Source organism: Oncorhynchus mykiss, chromosome 25 (assembly GCF_013265735.2).
Source record: "Oncorhynchus mykiss isolate Arlee chromosome 25, USDA_OmykA_1.1, whole genome shotgun sequence".
Lineage (NCBI taxonomy): Eukaryota > Metazoa > Chordata > Actinopteri > Salmoniformes > Salmonidae > Oncorhynchus > Oncorhynchus mykiss.
Window position 1 is genome coordinate 42247268 of NC_048589.1, and position 23721 is coordinate 42270988.

The 23721-nt window shown below is 48.7% G+C and overlaps 1 protein-coding gene across 2 annotated transcripts in view; it reads left to right on the forward strand.

The window, feature by feature from the left end:
* The window catches only part of LOC110505975 (DDB1- and CUL4-associated factor 5), a 32772-nt gene extending 9973 nt beyond the window's left edge, over window positions 1-22799 (forward strand). Inside the window, exons 3-10 of one of the 2 annotated variants that reach the window (XM_036962566.1) lie at window positions 790-826; window positions 4142-4281; window positions 8151-8280; window positions 8676-8889; window positions 14313-14379; window positions 19239-19366; window positions 20382-20528; window positions 20630-22799. In XM_036962566.1, coding sequence (XP_036818461.1) covers window positions 790-826; window positions 4142-4281; window positions 8151-8280; window positions 8676-8889; window positions 14313-14379; window positions 19239-19366; window positions 20382-20528; window positions 20630-21790 — 2024 coding nt within the window. In that variant the 3' untranslated portion in view covers window positions 21791-22799. Of the gene's footprint in view, window positions 1-789; window positions 827-4141; window positions 4282-8150; window positions 8281-8675; window positions 8890-14312; window positions 14380-19238; window positions 19367-20381; window positions 20529-20620 lie in introns of both variants that reach the window. The other variant, XM_036962565.1, reaches the window with a different exon arrangement.
* The last annotated feature ends 922 nt before the right edge of the window (window positions 22800-23721 follow it).

The window sequence follows — 23721 nt, forward strand, 5'->3', positions numbered from 1 at the left end:
GTAGGATTTTTGTTTGTCGCACCATTCTCTGTAAACACTAGACACCGGTGTGCCCGAGACACTGGAACCAGTGTGCCTGGCACCGACGATTAGACAATGCTCAGGTCACTCATTTTGCCCCCACTCAATCGGAACAGTAGCTGAATGCCTTGATGCCTGTCTGCCTGCTTTTTCTATAGGAAACCACAGCCACGTGACTCACTGTCTGTAGAAGGGATCCATTTTTTTTTTTAAATGGGGTGGTGTACCTAATAAACTGGCCTGGGTGTATTTGTTTTGTCGCCGTAGTATCACTTATACTGCAATGAAAAAACATGCAGTTGTTGCCCTAAGCATGTCATACGTTCTTATGTGCCTCTGTTTTGGTTATGAATGGGGTATGAAGTCCTTATCTAGGTATCCTTCAACTAAAGTGTTCTAGTTAAGCAATAAGGCACAACCGTGTGTGGTATATGGCCGATATACCACGGCTAAGGGCTGTTCTTAAGCACGACGCAACGTGGAGTGCCTGGATACAGCCCTTAGCCGTGGTATATTGACCATATACCACAAAACCGCCCTGAGGTGCCTTATTGCTATTATAAACTGTTTACCATTGTAAATAGAGCATTAAAAATACACGTTTTGTCATACCTGTGGTATACGGTCAGATATACCACGGGTGTCAGCCAATCATCATTCAGGGATCGAACCATCCAGTTTATAATATTTAGATTTAGTGTTCTGTGGGTCGACCCGTAGCCTGATTTTCATGTGTTAATTTGTGGTCTGTTGTGTCTCTTTCTCAAGGTAACGACGAACAGGTCATCCTTCATGATGTAGAGCAGTGAGTATATTATAAGTCTTCATCAGTTTGTGCCTACACTGGAATCTGTCTTCTGCTTCTCATTCCACCCCAGCTCCTTGTATGTATCTGCCTCTCGTTCCACCCCATCTCCTTGTATGTACCTGCCTCTCGTTCCACCCCATCTCCTTGTATGTATCTGCCTCTCGTTCCACCCCATCTCCTTGTATGTACCTGCCTCTCGTTCCACCCCATCTCCTTGTATGTACCTGCCTCTCGTTCCACCCCATCTCCTTGTATGTACCTGCCTCTCGTTCCACCCCATCTCCTTGTACCTGCCTCTCGTTCCACCCCATCTCCTTGTATGTACCTGCCTCTCGTTCCACCCCATCTCCTTGTATGTACCTGCCTCTCGTTCCACCCCATCTCCTTGTATGTATCTGCCTCTCGTTCCACCCCATCTCCTTGTATGTATCTGCCTCTCGTTCCACCCCATCTCCTTGTATGTACCTGCTTCTCATTCCACCCCAGCTCCTTGTATGTATCTGCCTCTCGTTCCACCCCATCTCCTTGTATGTACCTGCCTCTCGTTCCACCCCATCTCCTTGTATGTATCTGCCTCTCGTTCCACCCCATCTCCTTGTATGTACCTGCCTCTCGTTCCACCCCATCTCCTTGTACCTGCCTCTCGTTCCACCCCATCTCCTTGTATGTATCTGCCTCTCGTTCCACCCCATCTCCTTGTACCTGCCTCTCGTTCCACCCCATCTCCTTGTATGTACCTGCCTCTCGTTCCACCCCATCTCCTTGTATGTACCTGCCTCTCGTTCCACCCCATCTCCTTGTACCTGCCTCTCGTTCCACCCCATCTCCTTGTATGTATCTGCCTCTCGTTCCACCCCATCTCCTTGTATGTATCTGCCTCTCGTTCCACCCCATCTCCTTGTACCTGCATCTCGTTCCACCCCATCTCCTTGTATGTACCTGCCTCTCGTTCCACCCCATCTCCTTGTATGTGTCTGCCTCTCGTTCCATCCCATCTCCTTGTATGTATCTGCCTCTCGTTCCACCCCATCTCCTTGTATGTATCTGCCTCTCGTTCCACCCCATCTCCTTGTATGTACCTGCCTCTCGTTCCACCCCATCTCCTTGTATGTATCTGCCTCTCGTTCCACCCCGTCTCCTTGTATGTATCTGCCTCTCGTTCCACCCCATCTCCTTGTATGTATCTGCCTCTCGTTCCACCCCATCTCCTTGTATGTATCTGCCTCTCGTTCCACCCCATCTCCTTGTACCTGCATCTCGTTCCACCCCATCTCCTTGTATGTACCTGCCTCTCGTTCCACCCCATCTCCTTGTATGTATCTGCCTCTCGTTCCACCCCATCTCCTTGTATTTACCTGCCTCTCGTTCCACCCCATCTCCTTGTATGTATCTGCCTCTCGTTCCACCCCATCTCCTTGTATGTATCTGCCTCTCGTTCCACCCCATCTCCTTGTATGTATCTGCCTCTCGTTCCACCCCATCTCCTTGTATGTACCTGCCTCTCGTTCCACCCCATCTCCTTGTACCTGCCTCTCGTTCCACCCCATCTCCTTGTATGTATCTGCCTCTCGTTCCACCCCATCTCCTTGTATGTACCTGCCTCTCGTTCCACCCCATCTCCTTGTATGTATCTGCCTCTCGTTCCACCCCATCTCCTTGTATGTATCTGCCTCTCGTTCCACCCCATCTCCTTGTATGTACCTGCCTTTCGTTCCACCCCATCTCCTTGTATGTACCTGCTTCTCGTTCCACCCCATCTCCTTGTATGTACCTGCCTCTCGTTCCACCCCATCTCCTTGTATGTACCTGCCTCTCGTTCCACCCCATCTCCTTGTATGTACCTGCCTCTCGTTCCACCCCATCTCCTTGTATGTACCTGCCTCTCGTTCCACCCCATCTCCTTGTATGTACCTGCTTCTCGTTCCACCCCATCTCCTTGTATGTACCTGCCTCTCGTTCCACCCCATCTCCTTGTATGTATCTGCCTCTCGTTCCACCCCATCTCCTTGTATGTATCTGCCTCTCGTTCCACCCCATCTCCTTGTATGTACCTGCTTCTCGTTCCACCCCAGCTCCTTGTATGTACCTGCTTCTCGTTCCACCCCATCTCCTTGTATGTACCTGCCTCTCGTTCCACCCCATCTCCTTGTATGTACCTGCCTCTCGTTCCACCCCATCTCCTTGTATGTACCTGCCTCTCGTTCCACCCCATCTCCTTGTATGTATCTGCCTCTCGTTCCACCCCATCTCCTTGTACCTGCCTCTCATCATCTGCATCATCCTAAGTGGTAGGTCAGTATAGACATGCAGCTTCATTCTAAGTGGTAAGTCAGTAGTAACACGTGGCTTCATTCTAAGTGGTAGGTTAGTGGTAGGTCAGTATAGACACGTGGCTTCATTCTAAGTGGTAGGTTAGTGGTAGGTCAGTATAGACACGTGGCTTCATTCTAAGTGGTAGGTCAGTATAGACACGTGGCTTCATTCTAATTGGTAGGTTAGTGGTAGGTCAGTATAGACACGTGGCTTCATTCTAAGTGGTAGGTCATTAGTAACACGTGGCCTCATTCTAAGTGGTAGGTCAGTATAGACACGTGGCTTCATTCTAAGTGGTAGGTCAGTAGTAACACGTGGCTTCATTCTAAGTGGTAGGTTAGTTGTAATTAGTGTGGGCATTGGGACATAGTCTGAAACCCCATTTATATACCACCTCATCTGCAGTGCATTTGGAAAGTATTCAGACCCCTGGACTTTATCCACATTTTGTTACGTTACAGCCTTATTCTAAAATTGATAAAATTGTTGTTTTTTTTCCTCATCAATCTACACACAAGACCCCATAATGACATCACAAGACCCCATAATGACATCACAAGACCCCATAATGACATCACAAGACCCCATAATGACATCACAAGACCCCATAATGACATCACAAGACCCCATAATGACATCACAATACCCCATAATGACATCACAATACCCCATAATGACATCACAAGACCCCATAATGACATCACAATACCCCATAATGACATCACAATACCCCATAATGACAAAGCAAAAACAGGTTTTTAGAAATGTTTGCAAATGTATTAAAAAAAACTGATATCACATTTGTCATTTTTGGGGGTATTGTGTGTAGATTGAGGCAAAAAAAATTGATTTAACCCATTTTAGAATAAGGCTGTAACGTAACAAAATTGAATAGTTGAAGGGGTCTGAATACTTTTCCCGAATTCACTGTAGGCCTATCAGGGGAAATATTGACTTTGCTGTTATACATGAAGTCGCTGTATTCTGTTTCCCCTCCAGAGGCGAGACTCTGAACGTGTTCCTTCACGACGATGCGGTGTACGGCCTGTCAGTCAGCCCCGTTAACGACAACGTGTTCGCCAGCTCCTCGGACGACGGACGGGTCCTCATCTGGGACACACGGCAGCCGCCACACGGAGGTAACAATACACTTAACAACAATTTCAACCATTTTTTAAAAACTATTCCACAGTACTACATAGAGCCATGACTACATGGAACTCTATTCCACAGTACTACATAGAGCCATGACTACACGGAACTCTGTTCCACAGTACTACATAGAGCCATGACTACATGGAACTCTATTCCACAGTACTACATAGAGCCATGACTACATGGAACTCTATTCCACAGTACTACATAGAGACATGACTACATGGAACTCTATTCCACAGTACTACATAGAGCCATGGATACATGGAACTCTATTCCACAGAACTACATAGAGCCATGACTACATGGAACTCTATTCCACAGTACTACATAGAGCCATGACTACATGGAACTCTATTCCACACTACTACATAGAGCCATGACTACATGGAACTCTATTCCACAGTACTACATAGAGACATGACTACATGGAACTCTATTCCACAGTACTACATAGAGCCATGACTACATGGAACTCTATTCCACAGTATTACATAGAGCCATGACTACATGGAACTCTATTCCACAGTACTACATAGAGCCATGACTACATGGAACTCTATTCCACAGTACTACATAGAGCCATGACTACATGGAACTCTATTCCACAGAACTACATAGAGCCATGACTACATGGAACTCTATTCCACAGTACTACATAGAGCCATGGATACATGGAACTCTATTCCACAGTACTACATAGAGCCATGACTACATGGAACTCTATTCCACAGTACCACATAGAGCCATAACTACATGGAACTCTATTCCACAGTATTACATAGAGCCATGACTACATGGAACTCTATTCCACAGAACTACATAGAGCCATGACTACATGGAACTCTATTCCACAGAACTACATAGAGCCATGACTACATGGAACTCTATTCCACAGTACTACATAGAGCCATGGATACATGGAACTCTATTCCACAGTACTACATAGAGCCATGACTACATGGAACTCTATTCCACAGTACTACATAGAGCCATGACTACATGGAACTCTATTCCACAGAACTACATAGAGCCATGACTACATGGAACTCTATTCCACAGAACTACATAGAGCCATGACTACATGGAACTCTATTACACAGTACTACATAGAGCCATGGATACATGGAACTCTATTCCACAGTACTACATAGAGCCATGACTACACGGAACTCTATTCCACAGAACTACATAGAGCCATGACTACACGGAACTCTATTCCACAGTACTACATAGAGACATGACTACATGGAACTCTATTACACAGTACTACATAGAGCCATGACTACATGGAACTCTATTCCACAGTACTACATAGAGCCATGACTACATGGAACTCTATTCCACAGTACTACATAGAGTCATGACTACATGGAACTCTATTCCACAGTACCACATAGAGCCATGACTACACGGAACTCTATTCCACAGTACTACATAGAGCCATGACTACACGGAACTCTATTCCACAGTACCACATAGAGCCATAACTACATGGAACTCTATTCCACAGTACTACATAGAGCCATGACTACATGGAACTCTATTCCACAGTACTACATAGAGCCATGACTACACGGAACTCTATTCCACAGAACTACATAGAGCCATGACTACATGGAACTCTATTCCACAGTACTACATAGAGTCATGACTACATGGAACTCTATTCCACAGTACTACATAGAACCATGACTACATGGAACTCTATTCCACAGTACTACATAGAGCCATGACTACACGGAACTCTATTCCACAGAACTACATAGAGCCATGACTACACGGAACTCTATTCCACAGTACTACATAGAGCCGTGACTACACGGAACTCTATTCCACAGTACTACATAGAGACATGACTACATGGAACTCTATTCCACAGTACTACAGAGAGCCATGACTACACGGAACTCTATTCCACAGAACTACATAGAGCCATGACTACACGGAACTCTATTCCACAGAACTACATAGAGCCATGGATACATGGAACTCTATTCCACATAACTACATAGAGCCATGACTACATGGAACTCTATTCCACAGTACTACATAGAGCCATGACTACATGGAACTCTATTCCACAGTACTACATAGAGCCATGACTACATGGAACTCTATTCCACATAACTACATAGAGCCATGACTACATGGAACTCTATTCCACAGTACTACATAGAGCCATGACTACATGGAACTCTATTCCACAGTACTACATAGAGCCATGACTACATGGAACTCTATTCCACAGTACTACATAGAGCCATGACTACATGGAACTCTATTCCACAGTATTACATAGAGCCATGACTACATGGAACTCCATTCCACAGAACTACATAGAGCCATGACTACACGGAACTCTATTCCACAGTACTACATAGAACCATGACTACACGGAACTCTATTCCACAGTACTACATAGAGCCGTGACTACATGGAACTCTATTCCACAGTACTACATAGAGCCATGGATACATGGAACTCTATTCCACAGTACTACATAGAGCCATGACTACACGGAACTCTATTCCACAGTACTACATAGAGCCATGACTACATGGAACTCTATTCCACAGTACTACACAGAGTCATGACTACACGGAACTCTATTCCACAGTACTACATAGAACCATGACTACACGGAACTCTATTCCACAGTACTACATAGAGCCATGACTACATGGAACTCTATTCCACAGTACTACATAGAGCCATGACTACATGGAACTCTATTCCACAGTACTACATAGAGCCATGACTACATGGAACTCTATTCCACAGTACTACATAGAGCCATGACTACATGGAACTCTATTCCACAGTACTACATAGAGCCATGACTACATGGAACTCTATTCCACAGTACTACATAGAGCCATGACTACATGGAACTCTATTCCACAGTACTACATAGAGCCATGACTACATGGAACTCTATTCCACAGTACTACATAGAGCCATGACTACATGGAACTCTATTCCACAGTACTACATAGAGACATGACTACATGGAACTCTATTCCACAGTACTACATAGAGCCATGACTACATGGAACTCTATTCCACAGTACTACATAGAGCCATGACTACACGGAACTCTATTCCACAGAACTACATAGAGCCATGACTACATGGAACTCTATTCCACAGTACTACATAGAGCCGTGACTACATGGAACTCTATTCCACAGTACTACATAGAGCCATGACTACATGGAACTCTATTCCACAGTACTACATAGAGCCATGACTACACGGAACTCTATTCCACAGAACTACATAGAGCCATGACTACATGGAACTCTATTCCACAGTACTACATAGAGCCATGACTACATGGAACTCTATTCCACAGTACTACATAGAGCCATGACTACATGGAACTCTATTCCACAGTACTACATAGAGCCATGACTACATGGAACTCTATTCCACATCAGGTAACTGATGCAAGAAGTCAAAGTAGATTTTTAAAAAACTGTGACAAACATGGGCACAGACACGTCAGGTGGATGGATTTTCTTAGCAAAGGAGAAATGCTCACTAACAGGGATGTGAACAAATTTGTGCACAAAATTTGAGAGAAATAAGCTTTCTGGTGTGTACGGAACATTTCTGGGATCTTTTATTTCAGCTCATTAAACATGGGACCAACACTTAACATGTTAGTTGACTTGCCTAGTTTAAATAAAGGTTGCATGAATAGAAAATGTTAATGTTGCATTTTTATGTTTTTGTAAAGTATTTTTCAGTGTATTACTGTGTATATAAAACCTATTGCGATAGGCCTACACCTGATCAATAACCATGTCACCAGAGTTAAATCCATATCTTTCCCTGTGTGTTTCAGAGCCCTTTTGTCTGGCCAACTACCCGTCAGCCTTCCACAGTGTGATGTTCAACCCGGCAGAGCCCCGACTGCTGGCTACAGCCAACTCCAAGGAAGGGGTGGGGCTGTGGGACATCCGCAAGCCTCGCACGTGAGAGCTTCTGTTAACCGTCACACTCGGAACGCTCAGGCTGTAATCCAGCATCTGTTTTACCCAATTTGTCCACCAGATGGCACTGTTTATTTATTTATTATTTAATTCACCAATTTCTTAACATTGCTTCTATTCTGACCATATAAGATTGAAACTGCCTCTAAATGTAATCAGACATAAGGACCCTCCATTTATTTGTCTCCTCTTGATCTACACCGTCTGTCAATCACTCTTATTTTATAAAGGCCCTTTTTACATCAGCGGCTGTCAGTGACTTTAACAAACAGCAAAGCAGTGGCCAGGAAAAACTCCCCTTTTGAAGGAAGAAACCTAGAGAGGAACACGACTCCTGCTCTTCCTTCCTAATCCACCTCTCTCTCCGTCTCTCCCAGTTCTCTGCTGCGTTACGGCGGTAGCATGTCCCTGCAGAGTGCCATGTCGGTGCGTTTTAACAGCGCAGGGACCCAGCTCCTGGCTCTGCGTCGCAGGCTACCCCCGGTCCTCTACGAGCTACACTCTCGCCTACCCAGCTTCCAGTTCGACAACCAGGGCTACTTCAACTCCTGTACCATGAAGAGCTGCTGCTTCGCTGGAGACAAGGATCAGGTGAGCCCTTGGGGCTATGGATGGCATCCCAAATGGCACGCTGTTCCCTACATAGTGCACTCCCTACAGCTTGTACCCTCTACCCTGTACCCTCTACCCTGTAGACCCTGGTCAAAAGTAGTGCACTATATAGGGTTTAAAGGAGTGCACTATATAGGGAATAGGGTCTAGAGTAGTGCACTATATAGGGAATAGGGTCTAGAGTAGTGAACTATATAGGGAATAGGGTCTAGAGTAGTGAACTATATAGGGAATAGGGTCTAGAGTAGTGCACTATATAGGGAATAGGGTCTAGAGTAGTGCACTATATAGGGAATAGGGTCTAAAGTAGTGCACTATATAGGGAATAGGGTCTAGAGTAGTGCACTATATAGGGAATAGGGTCTAGAGTAGTGCACTATATAGGGAATAGGGTCTAGAGTAGTGAACTATATAGGGAATAGGGTCTAGAGTAGTGAACTATATAGGGAATAGGGTCTAGAGTAGTGCACTATATAGGGAATAGGGTCTAAAGTAGTGCACTATATAGGGAATAGGGTCTAAAGTAGTGCACTATATAGGGAATAGGGTCTAGAGTAGTGCACTATATAGGGAATAGGGTCTAGAGTAGTGCACTATATAGGGAATAGGGTCTAGAGTAGTGCACTATATAGGGAATAGGGTCTAACGGAGTGCACTATATAGGGAATAGGGTCTAAAGGAGTGCACTATATAGGGAATAGGGTCTAACGGAGTGCACTATATAGGGAATAGGGTCTAGAGTAGTGCACTATATAGGGAATAGGGTCTAGAGTAGTGCACTATATAGGGAATAGGGTCTAAAGTAGTGCACTATGTAGGGAATAGGGTCTAGAGTAGTGCACTATATAGGGAATAGGGTCTAGAGTAGTGCACTATATAGGGAATAGGGTCTAAAGTAGTGCACTATATAGGGAATAGGGTGCCCTCTGGGAAGCAGCCTTTGTGACCATCTCAAAGCTTTCTGTTTTCCAACAGCACTGTTGCTCAGTGTCCACCGGTCATCTGACGCAGCCCTCCATCACTCTCCTTCTTGGTCAAATAGCCCTTACACAGCCCGGAGGTGTGTTGGGTCATTGTCCTGTTGAAAAACAAATGATAGTCACACTAAGCCCAAACCAGATGGGATGGCGTATCGCTGCAGAATGCTGTGGTAGCCATGCTGGTTAAGTGTGCCTTTGAGTTCTAAATAAAGCACTGACCGTATCACCAGCAAAGCACCATCGCACCACCACCTCCATGCTTCACAGTGGGGGTTAGAAGCAAAAATCTCAAATCAGACCAAAGGACAGATTTCTACCGATCTAATGTCCAAGTCTCTTCTTCTTATTGGTGTCCTCTAGTAGTGGTTTCTTTGCAGCAGTTCTTTGGGCTGCAATTTGTGAGGCTGGTAACTCTAATGAACTTATCCTCTGCAGCAGAGGTATCTCTGGGTCTTTCCTGTAGTGGTCCTCATGAGAGACAGTTTCATCATAGCACTTGATCATTTTTTTGGGACTGCACTTGAAGAAACTTTCAAAGTTCTTGAAATTTCCCGTATTGACTGACCTTCATGTCTTAACGTAATGATGGACTGTCGTTTCTCTTTGCTTATTGGAGTTGTTCTTGCCATAATATGGACTTGGTCTTTTACCAAATAGGGCTATCTTCTGTATACCCACCCCTACCTTATTGGTTGAGAGAATGCAAAGAGTGTGCAAAGCTGTCATCAAGGCAAAGGGTGACTACTTTGACGAATCTCAACTATAAAATATATGTTGATTTAACACTTCTTTTCTGGTTACTACATGATTCCAAATGTGTTATTTCATAGTTTTGATGTCTTCACTATTATTCTACAATGTAGAAAATAGTAAAAAAATTAAGAAAAACCCTATAATGAGTAGGTGTCAACTTTTGACTGGTACGGTATCTACCAATTAGCAGAGACACTTCCAGTACAGTGTGTGGATGTGATCCCTGTGGGACTTTGACCTTCAACCTTTTGCGTCGCTAGGTAACACTCGTACTATCTAAACTACAGACCGTTCTGTTATGGGGCATACCTAGAAAGTCAACGTCCCAATTTTTCTTGTGTGTGTTTTCTTTCTCTTTCTATTCTGGGAAGAGAGAGAGTCTGTTAAATAGAGGCTTCCCTACAGAGACATTTATAAAGTTGGGTTTTCCTGAAGGAACTCTGCAGTAGGCTCAAGGGATCCGTCTCAAATGGTACCCTGTTCCCTAGGCCGTGCACTACATTAGACCTTAGCCCTTTTATCTAGTTGGGGAGGTCGTCCAGAGGGCAACGGTGAAAGTCGAAGACTTTTTATTGAGGCTCTTCAGTCTCCTTCTAGTGATGAACACAGAAGCCCTGTAATCTCTAGCCAAAACTCTTCCCTCAGCTCCTCCACAAACCTGGTTTGCATCCCCCTATTCCTCACATAGTGTCCCTGGCTCTGGTCAAAAGTAGGGCACTATGTAAGGAATAGGATGCAATTTGGCACTAGCCCACCTCCCCCTCATATGAGACATGATATCACTCTGAAACCATGTCTAGTTTATGTTCACAATTGGCTGCGGTGCTGTCAGGGGAGACCTTCGCTGCAGAAGAAGACCCTTCTAGAATAACAGAACCGTGCTGCAGCCGGCTGGAATCTACCAGTGGCGTGTGAGACCAGAGTTACACGAAGCGCGAGGGAGAAGTTAGGCCTTGTGGGGGAGGAGGTGATGTAGAGTGCCTGCAGCTACATTCACTAGTGCTTTCTCTCTTCTGTGCGGACTGGCCCCTGACTACTTGTTGTCAAGGTGACGATGTTGCTTAGAGACGACAAAAGGCTTGTGCCGGTTAAGGTTACAATTCTATTCGTGTGTCCTGGGGTTCCCCTCCCAGGTGCCACCGTGGGCCTCCCAATGACCCTAGTGGTGTCACCGCGGGCCTCCCAATGACCCTAGTGGTTTCACCGCGGGCCTCCCAATGACCCTAGTGGTTTCACCGCGGGCCTCCCAATGACCCTAGTGGTGTCACCGCGGGCCTCCCAATGACCCTAGTGGTGTCACCGCGGGCCTCCCAATGACCCTAGTGGTGTCACCGCGGGCCTCCCAATGACCCTAGTGGTGTCACCGCGGGCCTCCCAATGACCCTAGTGGCGTCACCGCGGGCCTCCCAATGACCCTAGTGGTGTCACCGCGGGCCTCCCAATGACCCTAGTGGTGTCACCGCGGGCCTCCCAATGACCCTAGTGGTGTCACCGCGGGCCTCCCAATGACCCTAGTGGTGTCACCGCGGGCCTCTTAATGACCCTAGTGGCGTCACCGCGGGCCTCTAATGACCCTAGTGGTGTCACCGCAGGCCTCCCAATGACCCTAGTGGTGTCACAGCGGGCCTCCCAATGACCCTAGTGGTGTCACCGTGGGCCTCCCAATGACCCTAGTGGTGTCACCGCGGGCCTCCCAATGACCCTAGTGGTGTCACCGCGGGCCTCCCAATGACCCTAGTGGTGTCACCGCGGGCCTCCCAATGACCCTAGTGGTGTCACCGCGGGCCTCCCAATGACCCTAGTGGTGTCACCGCGGGCCTCCCAATGACCCTAGTGGTGTCACCGCGGGCCTCCCAATGACCCTAGTGGTGTCACCGCGGGCCTCCCAATGACCCTAGTGGTGTCACCGCGGGCCTCTTAATGACCCTAGTGGCGTCACCGCGGGCCTCTTAATGACCCTAGTGGCGTCACCGCGGGCCTCCCAATGACCCTAGTGGTGTCACCGCGGGCCTCCCAATGACCCTAGTGGTGTCACCGCGGGCCTCTTAATGACCCTAGTGGCGTCACCGCGGGCCTCTAATGACCCTAGTGGTGTCACCGCAGGCCTCCCAATGACCCTAGTGATGTCACCGCGGGCCTCCCAATGACCCTAGTGATGTCACCGCGGGCCTCCCAATGACCCTAGTGGTGTCACCGCAGGCCTCCCAATGACCCTAGTGATGTCACCGCGGGCCTCTTAATGACCCTAGTGATGTCACTAGTTAGTAGATTATGACCCTAGTGATGTCACTAGTTAGTAGATTATGACCCCAGTGATGTTAGTAGATAATGACCCCAGTGATGTCACTAGTTAGTAGATAATGACCCCAGTGATGTCACTAGTTAGGAGATAATGACCCCAGTGGTGTCACTAGTTAGGAGATAATGACCCCAGTGATGTCACTAGTTAGTAGATAATGACCCCAGTGATGTCACTAGTTAGTAGATAATGACCCCAGTGATGTTAGTAGATAATGACCCCAGTGATGTCACTAGTTAGTAGATAATGACCCCAGTGATGTTAGTAGATAATGACCCCAGTGATGTCACTAGTTAGTAGATAATGACCCCAGTGATGTCACTAGTTAGTAGATAATGACCCCAGTGATGTCACTAGTTAGTAGATAATGACCCCAGTGATGTTAGTAGATAATGACCCCAGTGATGTTAGTAGATAATGACCCCAGTGATGTCACTAGTTAGTAGATAATGACCCCAGTGATGTCACTAGTTAGTAGATAATGACCCCAGTGATGTCACTAGTTAGTAGACAATGACCCTAGTGAGTTGAGTGAGACAAATAGCACCCTGTTCCCTCCCATAGCTCACTACCCTGGTCCAAAGTAGTGCACTATAACTGGAATAGGCTGCCATTTGAGGTGCAGTCTTTGGATCATTCTGGATCATTCTTCTCTTCTGGCTTCATTGGCTCGGCTCCTCGTTGCCTGGCAACAGACACCACACATATTTCTGCTCAGTGTGTTTTTTTGGAGAAGTGTACACCTCATCTCAAATTCTATCTTCCCTCGGAGAAGAGATTTGTCATAAATTCTTCTGTCTCCGTATTGTAACTGCGCTGCCTGTTTTGGTGTTTCTCCAACTGGATCCTTGGAAGTTTTTTGTTTTTAAATAAATGTAAAAATGGCAATTATTTTCCCCTAAAGGACTTAGATTCATAAAGTGTTAAGAGTGCTGATCTAGGATCACATCTTGTCTGTGTAATCTTTTTTTCATTGTGATCTAAAATACAAACCTAAACTGATCCTAGATCAGCAGTCTTATTCAGGGAGGCTCTTTATGAATACTCAAAATGGACTGGCTGTACTGTTTTAAAGTTTAGATGTTCCCTGACTATCTTCTCAAGCTTTTTATTTTGGAGGATTAATTGTTGATAACAAGCTTCTCTTTTTTTTTTTTTGGTATCAACATAAACGGAGAACATCGTGTTCAACATCATGATGTGTTTTTATAGGGGACGTTGTCTTACAAGGAGTCCCAAATCCAACCCTATTCCCTATGTAGTCCACTACTTTTGTCAGCAGGGCTCTGGACTAAAGAAGTGCACTACATAGGGAATAGGGTGGCATTTTGAGATGCCTCTATGTTAATCTCTCTGTGGTCTTCCTCCAGTACGTCTTGTCTGGATCAGATGACTTCAACCTTTATATGTGGAGAATCCCAAAGGATCCTGAAGCAGGTAAGTGTGTGTGTGTGTTTCAATCTTATATGTGTAAATAGCTAAGTTTCTGTACAATTTGTGACAGATGAAACAATATGCACATTTCCCCACCAGGGAGGTTTACAGTAAACAAACTTTATTTTGTGGATAAAAGGCTTTGCGTGATAACTACGTCCCCATAAAAATGACTTTTGCTGTTATATTCTCATGAATTCTCATAAATGGGTTTCCATGACATTTTAAACTCTACTGATTTAAACGCGTTTTATATAGTGAAATGTGTCCTCTGGCCAACAGAGACAGTGAAATGTGTCCTCTGGCCAACAGAGACAGTGGAATGTGTCCTCTGGCCAACGGGGACAGTGAAATGTGTCCTCTGGCCAACAGAGACAGTGAAATGTGTCCTCTGGCCAACAGAGACAGTGAAATGTGTCCTCTGGCCAACAGAGACAGTGGAATGTGTCCTCTGGCCAACAGAGACAGTGGAATGTGTCCTCTGGCCAACAGAGACAGTGGAATGTGTCCTCTGGCCAACAGAGACAGTGGAATGTGTCCTCTGGCCAACAGAGACAGTGGAATGTGTCCTCTGGCCAACGGGGACAGTGAAATGTGTCCTCTGGCCAACGGAGACAGTGGAATGTGTCCTCTGGCCAACAGAGACAGTGGAATGTGTCCTCTGGCCAACAGAGACAGTGGAATGTGTCCTCTGGCCAACAGAGACAGTGGAATGTGTCCTCTGGCCAACAGAGACAGTGGAATGTGTCCTCTGGCCAACAGAGACAGTGGAATGTGTCCTCTGGCCAACAGAGACAGTGGAATGTGTCCTCTGGCCAACAGAGACAGTGGAATGTGTCCTCTGGCCAACAGAGACAGTGGAATGTGTCCTCTGGCCAACAGAGACAGTGGAATGTGTCCTCTGGCCAACAGAGACAGTGGAATGTGTCCTCTGGCCAACAGAGACAGTGGAATGTGTCCTCTGGCACAGCTCACAGAGACAGTGTGGTTAGTTTACCTACATGAGATTACGAGCGATTTTAAATTATTTGTGTTTGTCAAATGGCAGCCATATCACCAGTATAAGACCCTCAATATTTATTGGAAAGGAACATCAAGCTCACCTTGAACTTTCACCACCCTGTGAAGTTCATCACTTATTTTTTTAATTTTACCTTTATTTAACTAGTCAAGTCAGTTAAGAACAAATTCTTATTTTCAACGACGGCCTAAGGAACAGTGGGTTAACTGCCTTGTTCAGGGGCAGAACGACAGATTTGTACCTTGTCAGCTCGGGGATCCGTTCTTGCAACCTTCCGGTTACTAGAACAACTCTCTAACCAATAGGCCCCGAGTTGTAGTGGGAGGACCAGACCAACTCTCTAACCACTAGGCCCCGAGTCGTAGCGGGAGGACCAGACCAACTCTCTAACCACCAGGCCCCGAGTCGTAGTGGGAGGACCAGACCAACTCTCCAACCACTAGGCCCAGAGTCGTAGTGGGAGGACCAGACCAACTCTCTAACCACTAGGCCCCGAGTCGTAGCGGGAGGACCAGACCAAATCTCAAACCACTAGGCCCCGAGTCGTAGCGGGAGGACCAGACCAAATCTCAAACCACTAGGCCCCGAGTCGTAGCGGGAGGACCAGACCAAATCTCAAACCACTAGGCCCCGAGTCGTAGCGGGAGGACCAGACCAACTCTAACCACTAGGCCCCGAGTCGTAGCGGGAGGACCAGACCAACTCTCTAACCACCAGGCCCCGAGTCGTAGTGGGAGGACCAGACCAACTCTCTAACCACTAGGCCCTGAGTCGTAGTGGGAGGACCAGACCAACTCTCTAACCACTAGGCCCCGAATCATAGCGGGAGGACCAGACCAACTCTCTAACCACTAGGCCCCGAGTCGTAGCGGGAGGACCAGACCAACTCTCTAACCACCAGGCCCCGAGTCGTAGTGGGAGGACCAGACCAACTCTCTAACCACTAGGCCCTGAGTCGTAGTGGGAGGACCAGACCAACTCTCTAACCACTAGGCCCAGAGTCGAAGTGGGAGGACCAGACCAACTCTCTAACCACTAGGCCCCGAGTCGTAGCGGGAGGACCAGACCAACTCTCAAACCACTAGGCCCGGAGTCGTAGCGGGAGGACCAGACCAAATCTCAAACCACTAGGCCCCGAGTCGTAGCGGGAGGACCAGACCAACTCTCTAACCACTAGGCCCCGAGTCATAGCGGGAGGACCAGACCAACTCTCTAACCACTAGGCCCCGAGTCGTAGCGGGAGGACCAGACCAACTCTCTAACCACTAGGCCCCAAGTCGTAGCGGGAGGACCAGACCAACTCTCTAACCACTAGGCCCCGAGTCGTAGCGGGAGGACCAGACCAAATCTCAAACCACTAGGCCCCGAGTCGTAGCGGGAGGACCAGACCAACTCTCTAACCACTAGGCCCCGAGTCATAGCGGGAGGACCAGACCAACTCTCTAACCACTAGGCCCCGAGTCGTAGCGGGAGGACCAGACCAACTCTCTAACCACTAGGCTCCGAGTCGTAGCGGGAGGACCAGACCAACTCTCAAACCACTAGGCTCCGAGTCGTAGCGGGAGGACCAGACCAACTCTCTAACCACTAGGCTCCGAGTCGTAGCGGGAGGACCAGACCAACTCTCTAACCACTAGGCCCTGAGTCGTAGCGGGAGGACCAGACCAACTCTCTAACCAGTAGGCCCCGAGTCGTAGCGGGAGGACCAGACCAACTCTCTAACCACTAGGCTCTGAGTCGTAGCGGGAGGACCAGACCAACTCTCTAACCACTAGGCCCCGAGTCGTAGCGGGAGGACCAGACCAACTCTCTAACCACTAGGCCCCGAGTCGTAGCGGGAGGACCAGACCAACTCTCTAACCACTAGGCCCCGAGTCGTAGCGGGAGGACCAGACCAACTCTCTAACCACTAGGCCCCGAGTCGTAGCGGGAGGACCAGACCAACTCTCTAACCACTAGGTCCCGAGTCGTAGCGGGAGGACCAGACCAACTCTCTAACCACTAGGCCCCGAGTCGTAGCGGGAGGACCAGACCAACTCTCTAACCACTAGGCCCTGAGTCGTAGCGGGAGGACCAGACCAACTCTCTAACCACTAGGCCCTGAGTCGTAGCGGGAGGACCAGACCAACTCTCTAACCACTAGGCCCCGAGTCGTAGCGGGAGGACCAGACCAACTCTCTAACCACTAGGCCCTGAGTCGTAGCGGGAGGACCAGACCAACTCTCTAACCACTAGGCTCCGAGTCGTAGCGGGAGGACCAGACCAACTCTCTAACCACTAGGCCCTGAGTCGTAGCGGGAGGACCAGACCAACTTTCTAACCACTAGGCCCCGAGTCGTAGCGGGAGGACCAGACCAACTCTCTAACCACTAGGCTCCGAGTCGTAGCGGGAGGACCAGACCAACTCTCTAACCACTAGGCTCCGAGTCGTAGCGGGAGGACCAGACCAACTCTCTAACCACTAGGCCCTGAGTCGTAGCGGGAGGACCAGACCAACTCTCTAACCACTAGGCTCCGAGTCGTAGCGGGAGGACCAGACCAACTCTCTAACCACTAGGCCCCGAGTCGTAGCGGGAGGACCAGACCAACTCTCTAACCACTAGGCCCCGAGTCGTAGTGGGAGGACCAGACCAACTCTCTAACCACTAGGCCCCGAGTCGTAGCGGGAGGACCAGACCAACTCTCTAACCACTAGGCTCCGAGTCGTAGCGGGAGGACCAGACCAACTCTCTAACCACCAGGCCCCGAGTCGTAGTGGGAGGACCAGACCAACTCTCTAACCACTAGGCCCCGAGTCGTAGTGGGAGGACCAGACCAACTCTCTAACCACTAGGCTCCGAGTCGTAGCGGGAGGACCAGACCAACTCTCTAACCACTAGGCCCCGAGTCGTAGTGGGAGGACCAGACCAACTCTCTAACCACTAGGCTCCGAGTCGTAGCGGGAGGACCAGACCAACTCTCTAACCACTAGGCCCTGAGTCGTAGTGGGAGGACCAGACCAACTCTCTAACCACTAGGCCCCGAGTCGTAGTGGGAGGACCAGACCAACTCTCTAACCACTAGGCTCCGAGTCGTAGCGGGAGGACCAGACCAACTCTCTAACCACTAGGCCCCGAGTCGTAGCGGGAGGACCAGACCAACTCTCTAACCACTAGGCCCCGAGTCGTAGCGGGAGGACCAGACCAACTCTCTAACCACTAGGCTCCGAGTCGTAGCGGGAGGACCAGACCAACTCTCTAACCACTAGGCCCCGAGTCGTAGCGGGAAGACCAGACCAACTCTCTAACCACTAGGCTCCGAGTCGTAGCGGGAGGACCAGACCAAATCTCTAACCACTAGGCTCCGAGTCGTAGCGGGAGGACCAGACCAACTCTCTAACCACTAGGCCCCGAGTCGTAGCGGGAGGACCAGACCAACTCTCTAACCACTAGGCCCCGAGTCGTAGCGGGAGGACCAGACCAACTCTCTAACCACTAGGCTCCGAGTCGTAGCGGGAGGACCAGACCAACTCTCTAACCACTAGGCCCCGAGTCGTAGCGGGAGGACCAGACCAACTCTCTAACCACTAGGCTCCGAGTCGTAGCGGGAGGACCAGACAACATATCGTCGCATGACTCAAAGTTTACTTCAATATGACGGTTATTATATCAATATTTGCGCATAAAGGCGTTTCTGCCAGACACAAACAGACCACGTCGAAACTAACACATTTGTCTTGTCGAACATTTCATGTTTCAGTCGTTTTCTCTATACGTCGGGTGATTCATCCTCATGAAATGTTTGGATGGAAACATGGTTACAGATGACACGTCTCTATTACTCTGTCTCCCTCCCTTCCCAGGAGGCCCGGGTCGTGTGGTCAACGGAGCGTCCATGGTCCTGAAGGGGCACCGTTCCATCGTGAACCAAGTCCGGTTCAACCCCAGCACCAATATGATCTGCTCCTCCGGGGTCGAGAAGGTCATCAAGGTCAGTAGTTAAGTCGTAGATTATTATTATTATTATTATTATTATTATTATTATTTATATACAGTTTTAATAATCATTCAAATCACAGGTTGTGGGTGGGTGTATGACTTGATACAATGATTTGGTTCATCAGTGGTTCATGAAATCATCAGTGACATATCCACATTACATCATGAACATCAATTGATTACATCGTCGTGATTTTAAAGTTCATCAGTTCGGTTGTTTGAGTACTTTTAAAAAATGCACAGAATATTGAAGGTAATTATTCTTTGCAAGAAAAGGAGAAACCGCCTGGGTGCTCACCGTGCCATCGGAATCATTATCTCAGCTCCCTCGACTCCTAAACCCTCTGAAAGAGTAACGGTAGTAACTCATTCCTCACTTGGTGGTTTCCCATCCTGTATGACTCAGGTCTTCAGTCATGATAACTCACTGTCCCTCGTGAATCACAGGGCCTGAGGTGAAGACAGACGACTCATCTCCTTCGCCATCTGTCCCCTTTTGACAAGCTTGTCGAAGGAAGATGTCGGTTCATCATCATAACGCGCTCTGCTACAGCGGCTCTAGTCTCCTCTCCCGCAGCGGCTCTAGTCTCCTCTCCCACAGCGGCTCTAGTCTCCTCTCCCGCAGCGGCTCTAGGTCTCCTCTCCCGCAGCGGCTCTAGGTCTCCTCTCCCGCAGCTGCTCTAGGTCTCCTCTCCCGCAGCTGCTCTAGGTCTCCTCTCCCGCAGCAGCTCTAGGTCTCCTCTCCCGCAGCTGCTCTAGGTCTCCTCTCCCGCAGCGGCTCTAGGTCTCCTCTCCCGCAGCGGCTCTAGGTCTCCTCTCCCGCAGCGGCTCTAGGTCTCCTCTCCCGCAGCGGCTCTAGGTCTCCTCTCCCGCAGCGGCTCTAGGTCTCCTCTCCCGCAGCGGCTCTAGGTCTCCTCTCCTACAGCAGCTCTAGTTCTGTACCAGAAGTTTGAAAGCTGATACAGGCTTTCTAAACCTGACCCCTGCCTCGTTTCTCCCCCCCCCAGGCGTGGAGCCCCTACCAGCAGACAGAGAGTCTGGGCGACCTGGATGGTTGTGTGGAGAATAAGTCCAGGAGTCTGTACAGCCATGAGGAGTATATCAGCCTGGTGCTGAACAGCGGCAGCGGCCTGAGGCACGACTACGTCTCACAGGTAACACACACACACACACACACACACACACACACACACACACTCTAGGGGATGAATTGAAGTACGATTGCATCTTTCTCATGTCATCTCAGTCCATCCAGGAGGATCCTCGTATGATGGCCTTCTTTGACTCTCTGGTTCGTCGGGAGATCGAGGGCTGGAGTTCGGACTCAGACAGTGACCTGAGTGAGGGGGCCATCCTCCAGCTCCACGCCAGGGGACGACGCTCCACGCGGGCTGTAGGAGACGGCGCCGGGGTCCTGGTTGGTGCTGCTTCACCTGTACATCCCGCTGCTGCTATGGGCGACTCGGACCGCTCCTCCTCATCCTCATTGGCTGCACCCGAGGCCTTGGGGGCGGAGCCGCTGCTGCCCAGGAGTCGTCAGCGACATCACCAGTCTGCGTTCTTATTGGACCTGGTGGGAGAGGACTCTGATTCCTCTGGGTTCTGGCTGGACCCCATGCCACGCCCCAGCCCCCGAGACAACTCCACCCTCTCCAGCCCCACATCCTCCCCCACTGGGGCCTCCTCCAGCTCCTCCACCACCTCCTCCACCAGCTCTGAGGACGAGGAGCGTCGCAGGGTCAGCACCAGGCAACGCAACGCCGCACGGAGGCGCCGCATGCACTTCCCCTGCAGGCCCAGTGGAGGGCGCCCCGAGTCCGCCCAGGCCCTGTACCCCGGGGGTGTCGACTCCTGCTCCTACCCAAAGATCTCCATGGATGAGGCCTCATCCTCCTCCGCATCCTCCACGGAGCTGCAGCAGGGCCGGGACTCGATCCAGATCGGACCCCACAGAAGGAGCTCGAAAACGGGGAGATGTGCCAGCAATTCGGGCAGACATACCGGTTCCAGCCCTGCAGTGTCTCTGGACAGCCAAGACGACCTTCTCATCACCTCTCAGGACACCCTGCAGCAGAGGACCGAGTCCCGGGAGGGAGGGGTGACGGGGGCTGCTTTAGAGAGGATGGACAACAGTAGCTGGGTCTCCTCTTCCTCCAGACATCACCACAGCCCCCACCAGACTGAGATGACTGAAGTGCCAGTAGACCGTCTGGCTCCAGACCGGTTTGCGTCCCCAGATTCCAGGGGGGAGAGGGAGGCCTTGGCGGGGAAACAAACAGACACTAGGAAACAGGAAGAGGCAGGGCTGTCTTCTCAGAGAGGCCAGGCCCGGACCCAGGGGGCGATAAAACGGACTCACCTGGGGTCAGGAGGTCAAGGGTCAGGGGAGGGGTTAGAGAAGAAGTTGAAGAGATGATGATGACGCCTGTCGTGGGAAGGTGATCATTTGGTGAATGACTGATGTTGTCCCACATTACCCTATTCCCCGTAGCTCTCCAACCTCTCCTCTGGGACGTTGCACAACATCGTTGTAGCCCTGAACGACCTCATCTGATTCACCTTGTCAAGGGTTTCAGGGTTAGTTGACTAGTTAAATCAGGTCTGCTAGCTCTGGTATAGATTAAATACATGGAACAACTGAGGGGTCCCAGAGGAGAGGTCTGAGTAACACTGGCCCATGGAACAACTGAGGGGTCCCAGTAACACTGGCCCATGGAACAACTGGGGGGTCCCAGTAACACTGGCCCATGGAACAACTGGGGGGTCCCAGTAACACTGGCCCATGGAACAACTGGGGGGTCCCAGTAACACTGGGCCATGGAACAACTGGGGGGTCCCAGTAACACTGGCCCATGGAACAACTTTGGGGTCCCAGTAACACTGGGCCATGGAACAACTTTGGGGTCCCAGTAACACTGGCCCATGGAACAACTGGGGGGGTCCCAGAGGAGAGGTCTGAGAAACACTACTTTTCACCAGGAGCCAATGGTAGTATACTATGTAAGGGAAGGGGGGCCATTTTGGATTCAACCTGAGACTCTGGTTTTCTTTTGTGTTTTTACAGTCCAGTTTCTTGGTTTGGTGACCCTAAAAAGGATGTCGCAATTTATCATTTTTGCGCCATTGGGACGTGTATTCTGCTAAGAGCAGAACACAGTGGCTATGAGGGCTTGGCTCTCTGTCTGTCAATCAGAACATACTGGATAATGATTGGTCCAATATTACTGGGGCAGCAATGCGTTCTGGAACTTCTAGAAATTGTCATCACTTCTGAGGTCAAACCATAGATGACATTAAATATCAAAAGATCCAAAAATATGTAATAACATTGACAATGGTATTGTAAATGCACTACTAGTTAGTCATTTAGTCTTAAGGCAGAACTTGTATTTTTGTTGAATTAAAAAAATAAATAATAATAAGGCCGGTTTAGTGTTTTTGTTGTTGAAGAAAGCAGGTCTGGTTCAGGACTAAAGGCTTTGAGTCATTTAGAGTTTTCAGTGAGATTCTTGGTGAAGTGTCATTTCTGTGGCTAATCTGTTGTTGCCATGCAAACAGCTGGCTAATCTGTTGTTGCCATGCAAACAGCTGGCCAATCTGTTGTTGCCATGCAAACAGCTGGCTAATCTGTTGTTGCCATGCAAACAGCTGGCTAATCTGTTGTTGCCATGCAAACAGCTGGCTAATCTGTTGTTGCCATGCAAACAGCTGAGTGGCGGCATTTATAAAAAATAAATCGTTTCACGTGTTCAGGATGATAATTGTTTCTCGTCTCTCTCGTCCTCATCCAAACCCCTCTGTCGCCAGCAGCACATGTTTTATTCTGGTTTATTTAGTCAATTAAAGAATCATTCATTGTCTGGTTACACTGATGCCATTTTTGAGATGTTTTTTCTCTCCGTTTTATAAGGATTTTTAAAATCAATTTACAATGATGAAAATCGCATTTTTACTCTCACCTTTCAAGACACCCAAAGGATACTTTGAATTAAATAGCAAATTGAAACAATAATCGACGTACATTCTCTTTTAGTGTACCATTCCATTTCTCTAATTGAAAAGAGATTGTATAATGTTTCCGAACCGCACAGTACCAAGTCACCATGGCAACGCAGCTTCAACACTGCAGTGAAAGAAATGTGACCCTGAACAGACCACAGACTGGAGAATACAGAACACAGAATACAGAACACAGACTGGAGAATACAGAACACAACACAGACTGGAGAATACAGAATACAGAACACAGACTGGAGAATACAGAACACAGAATACAGAACACAGACTGGAGAATACAGAACACAGACTGGAGAATACAGAACACAGACTGGAGAATACAGAACACAG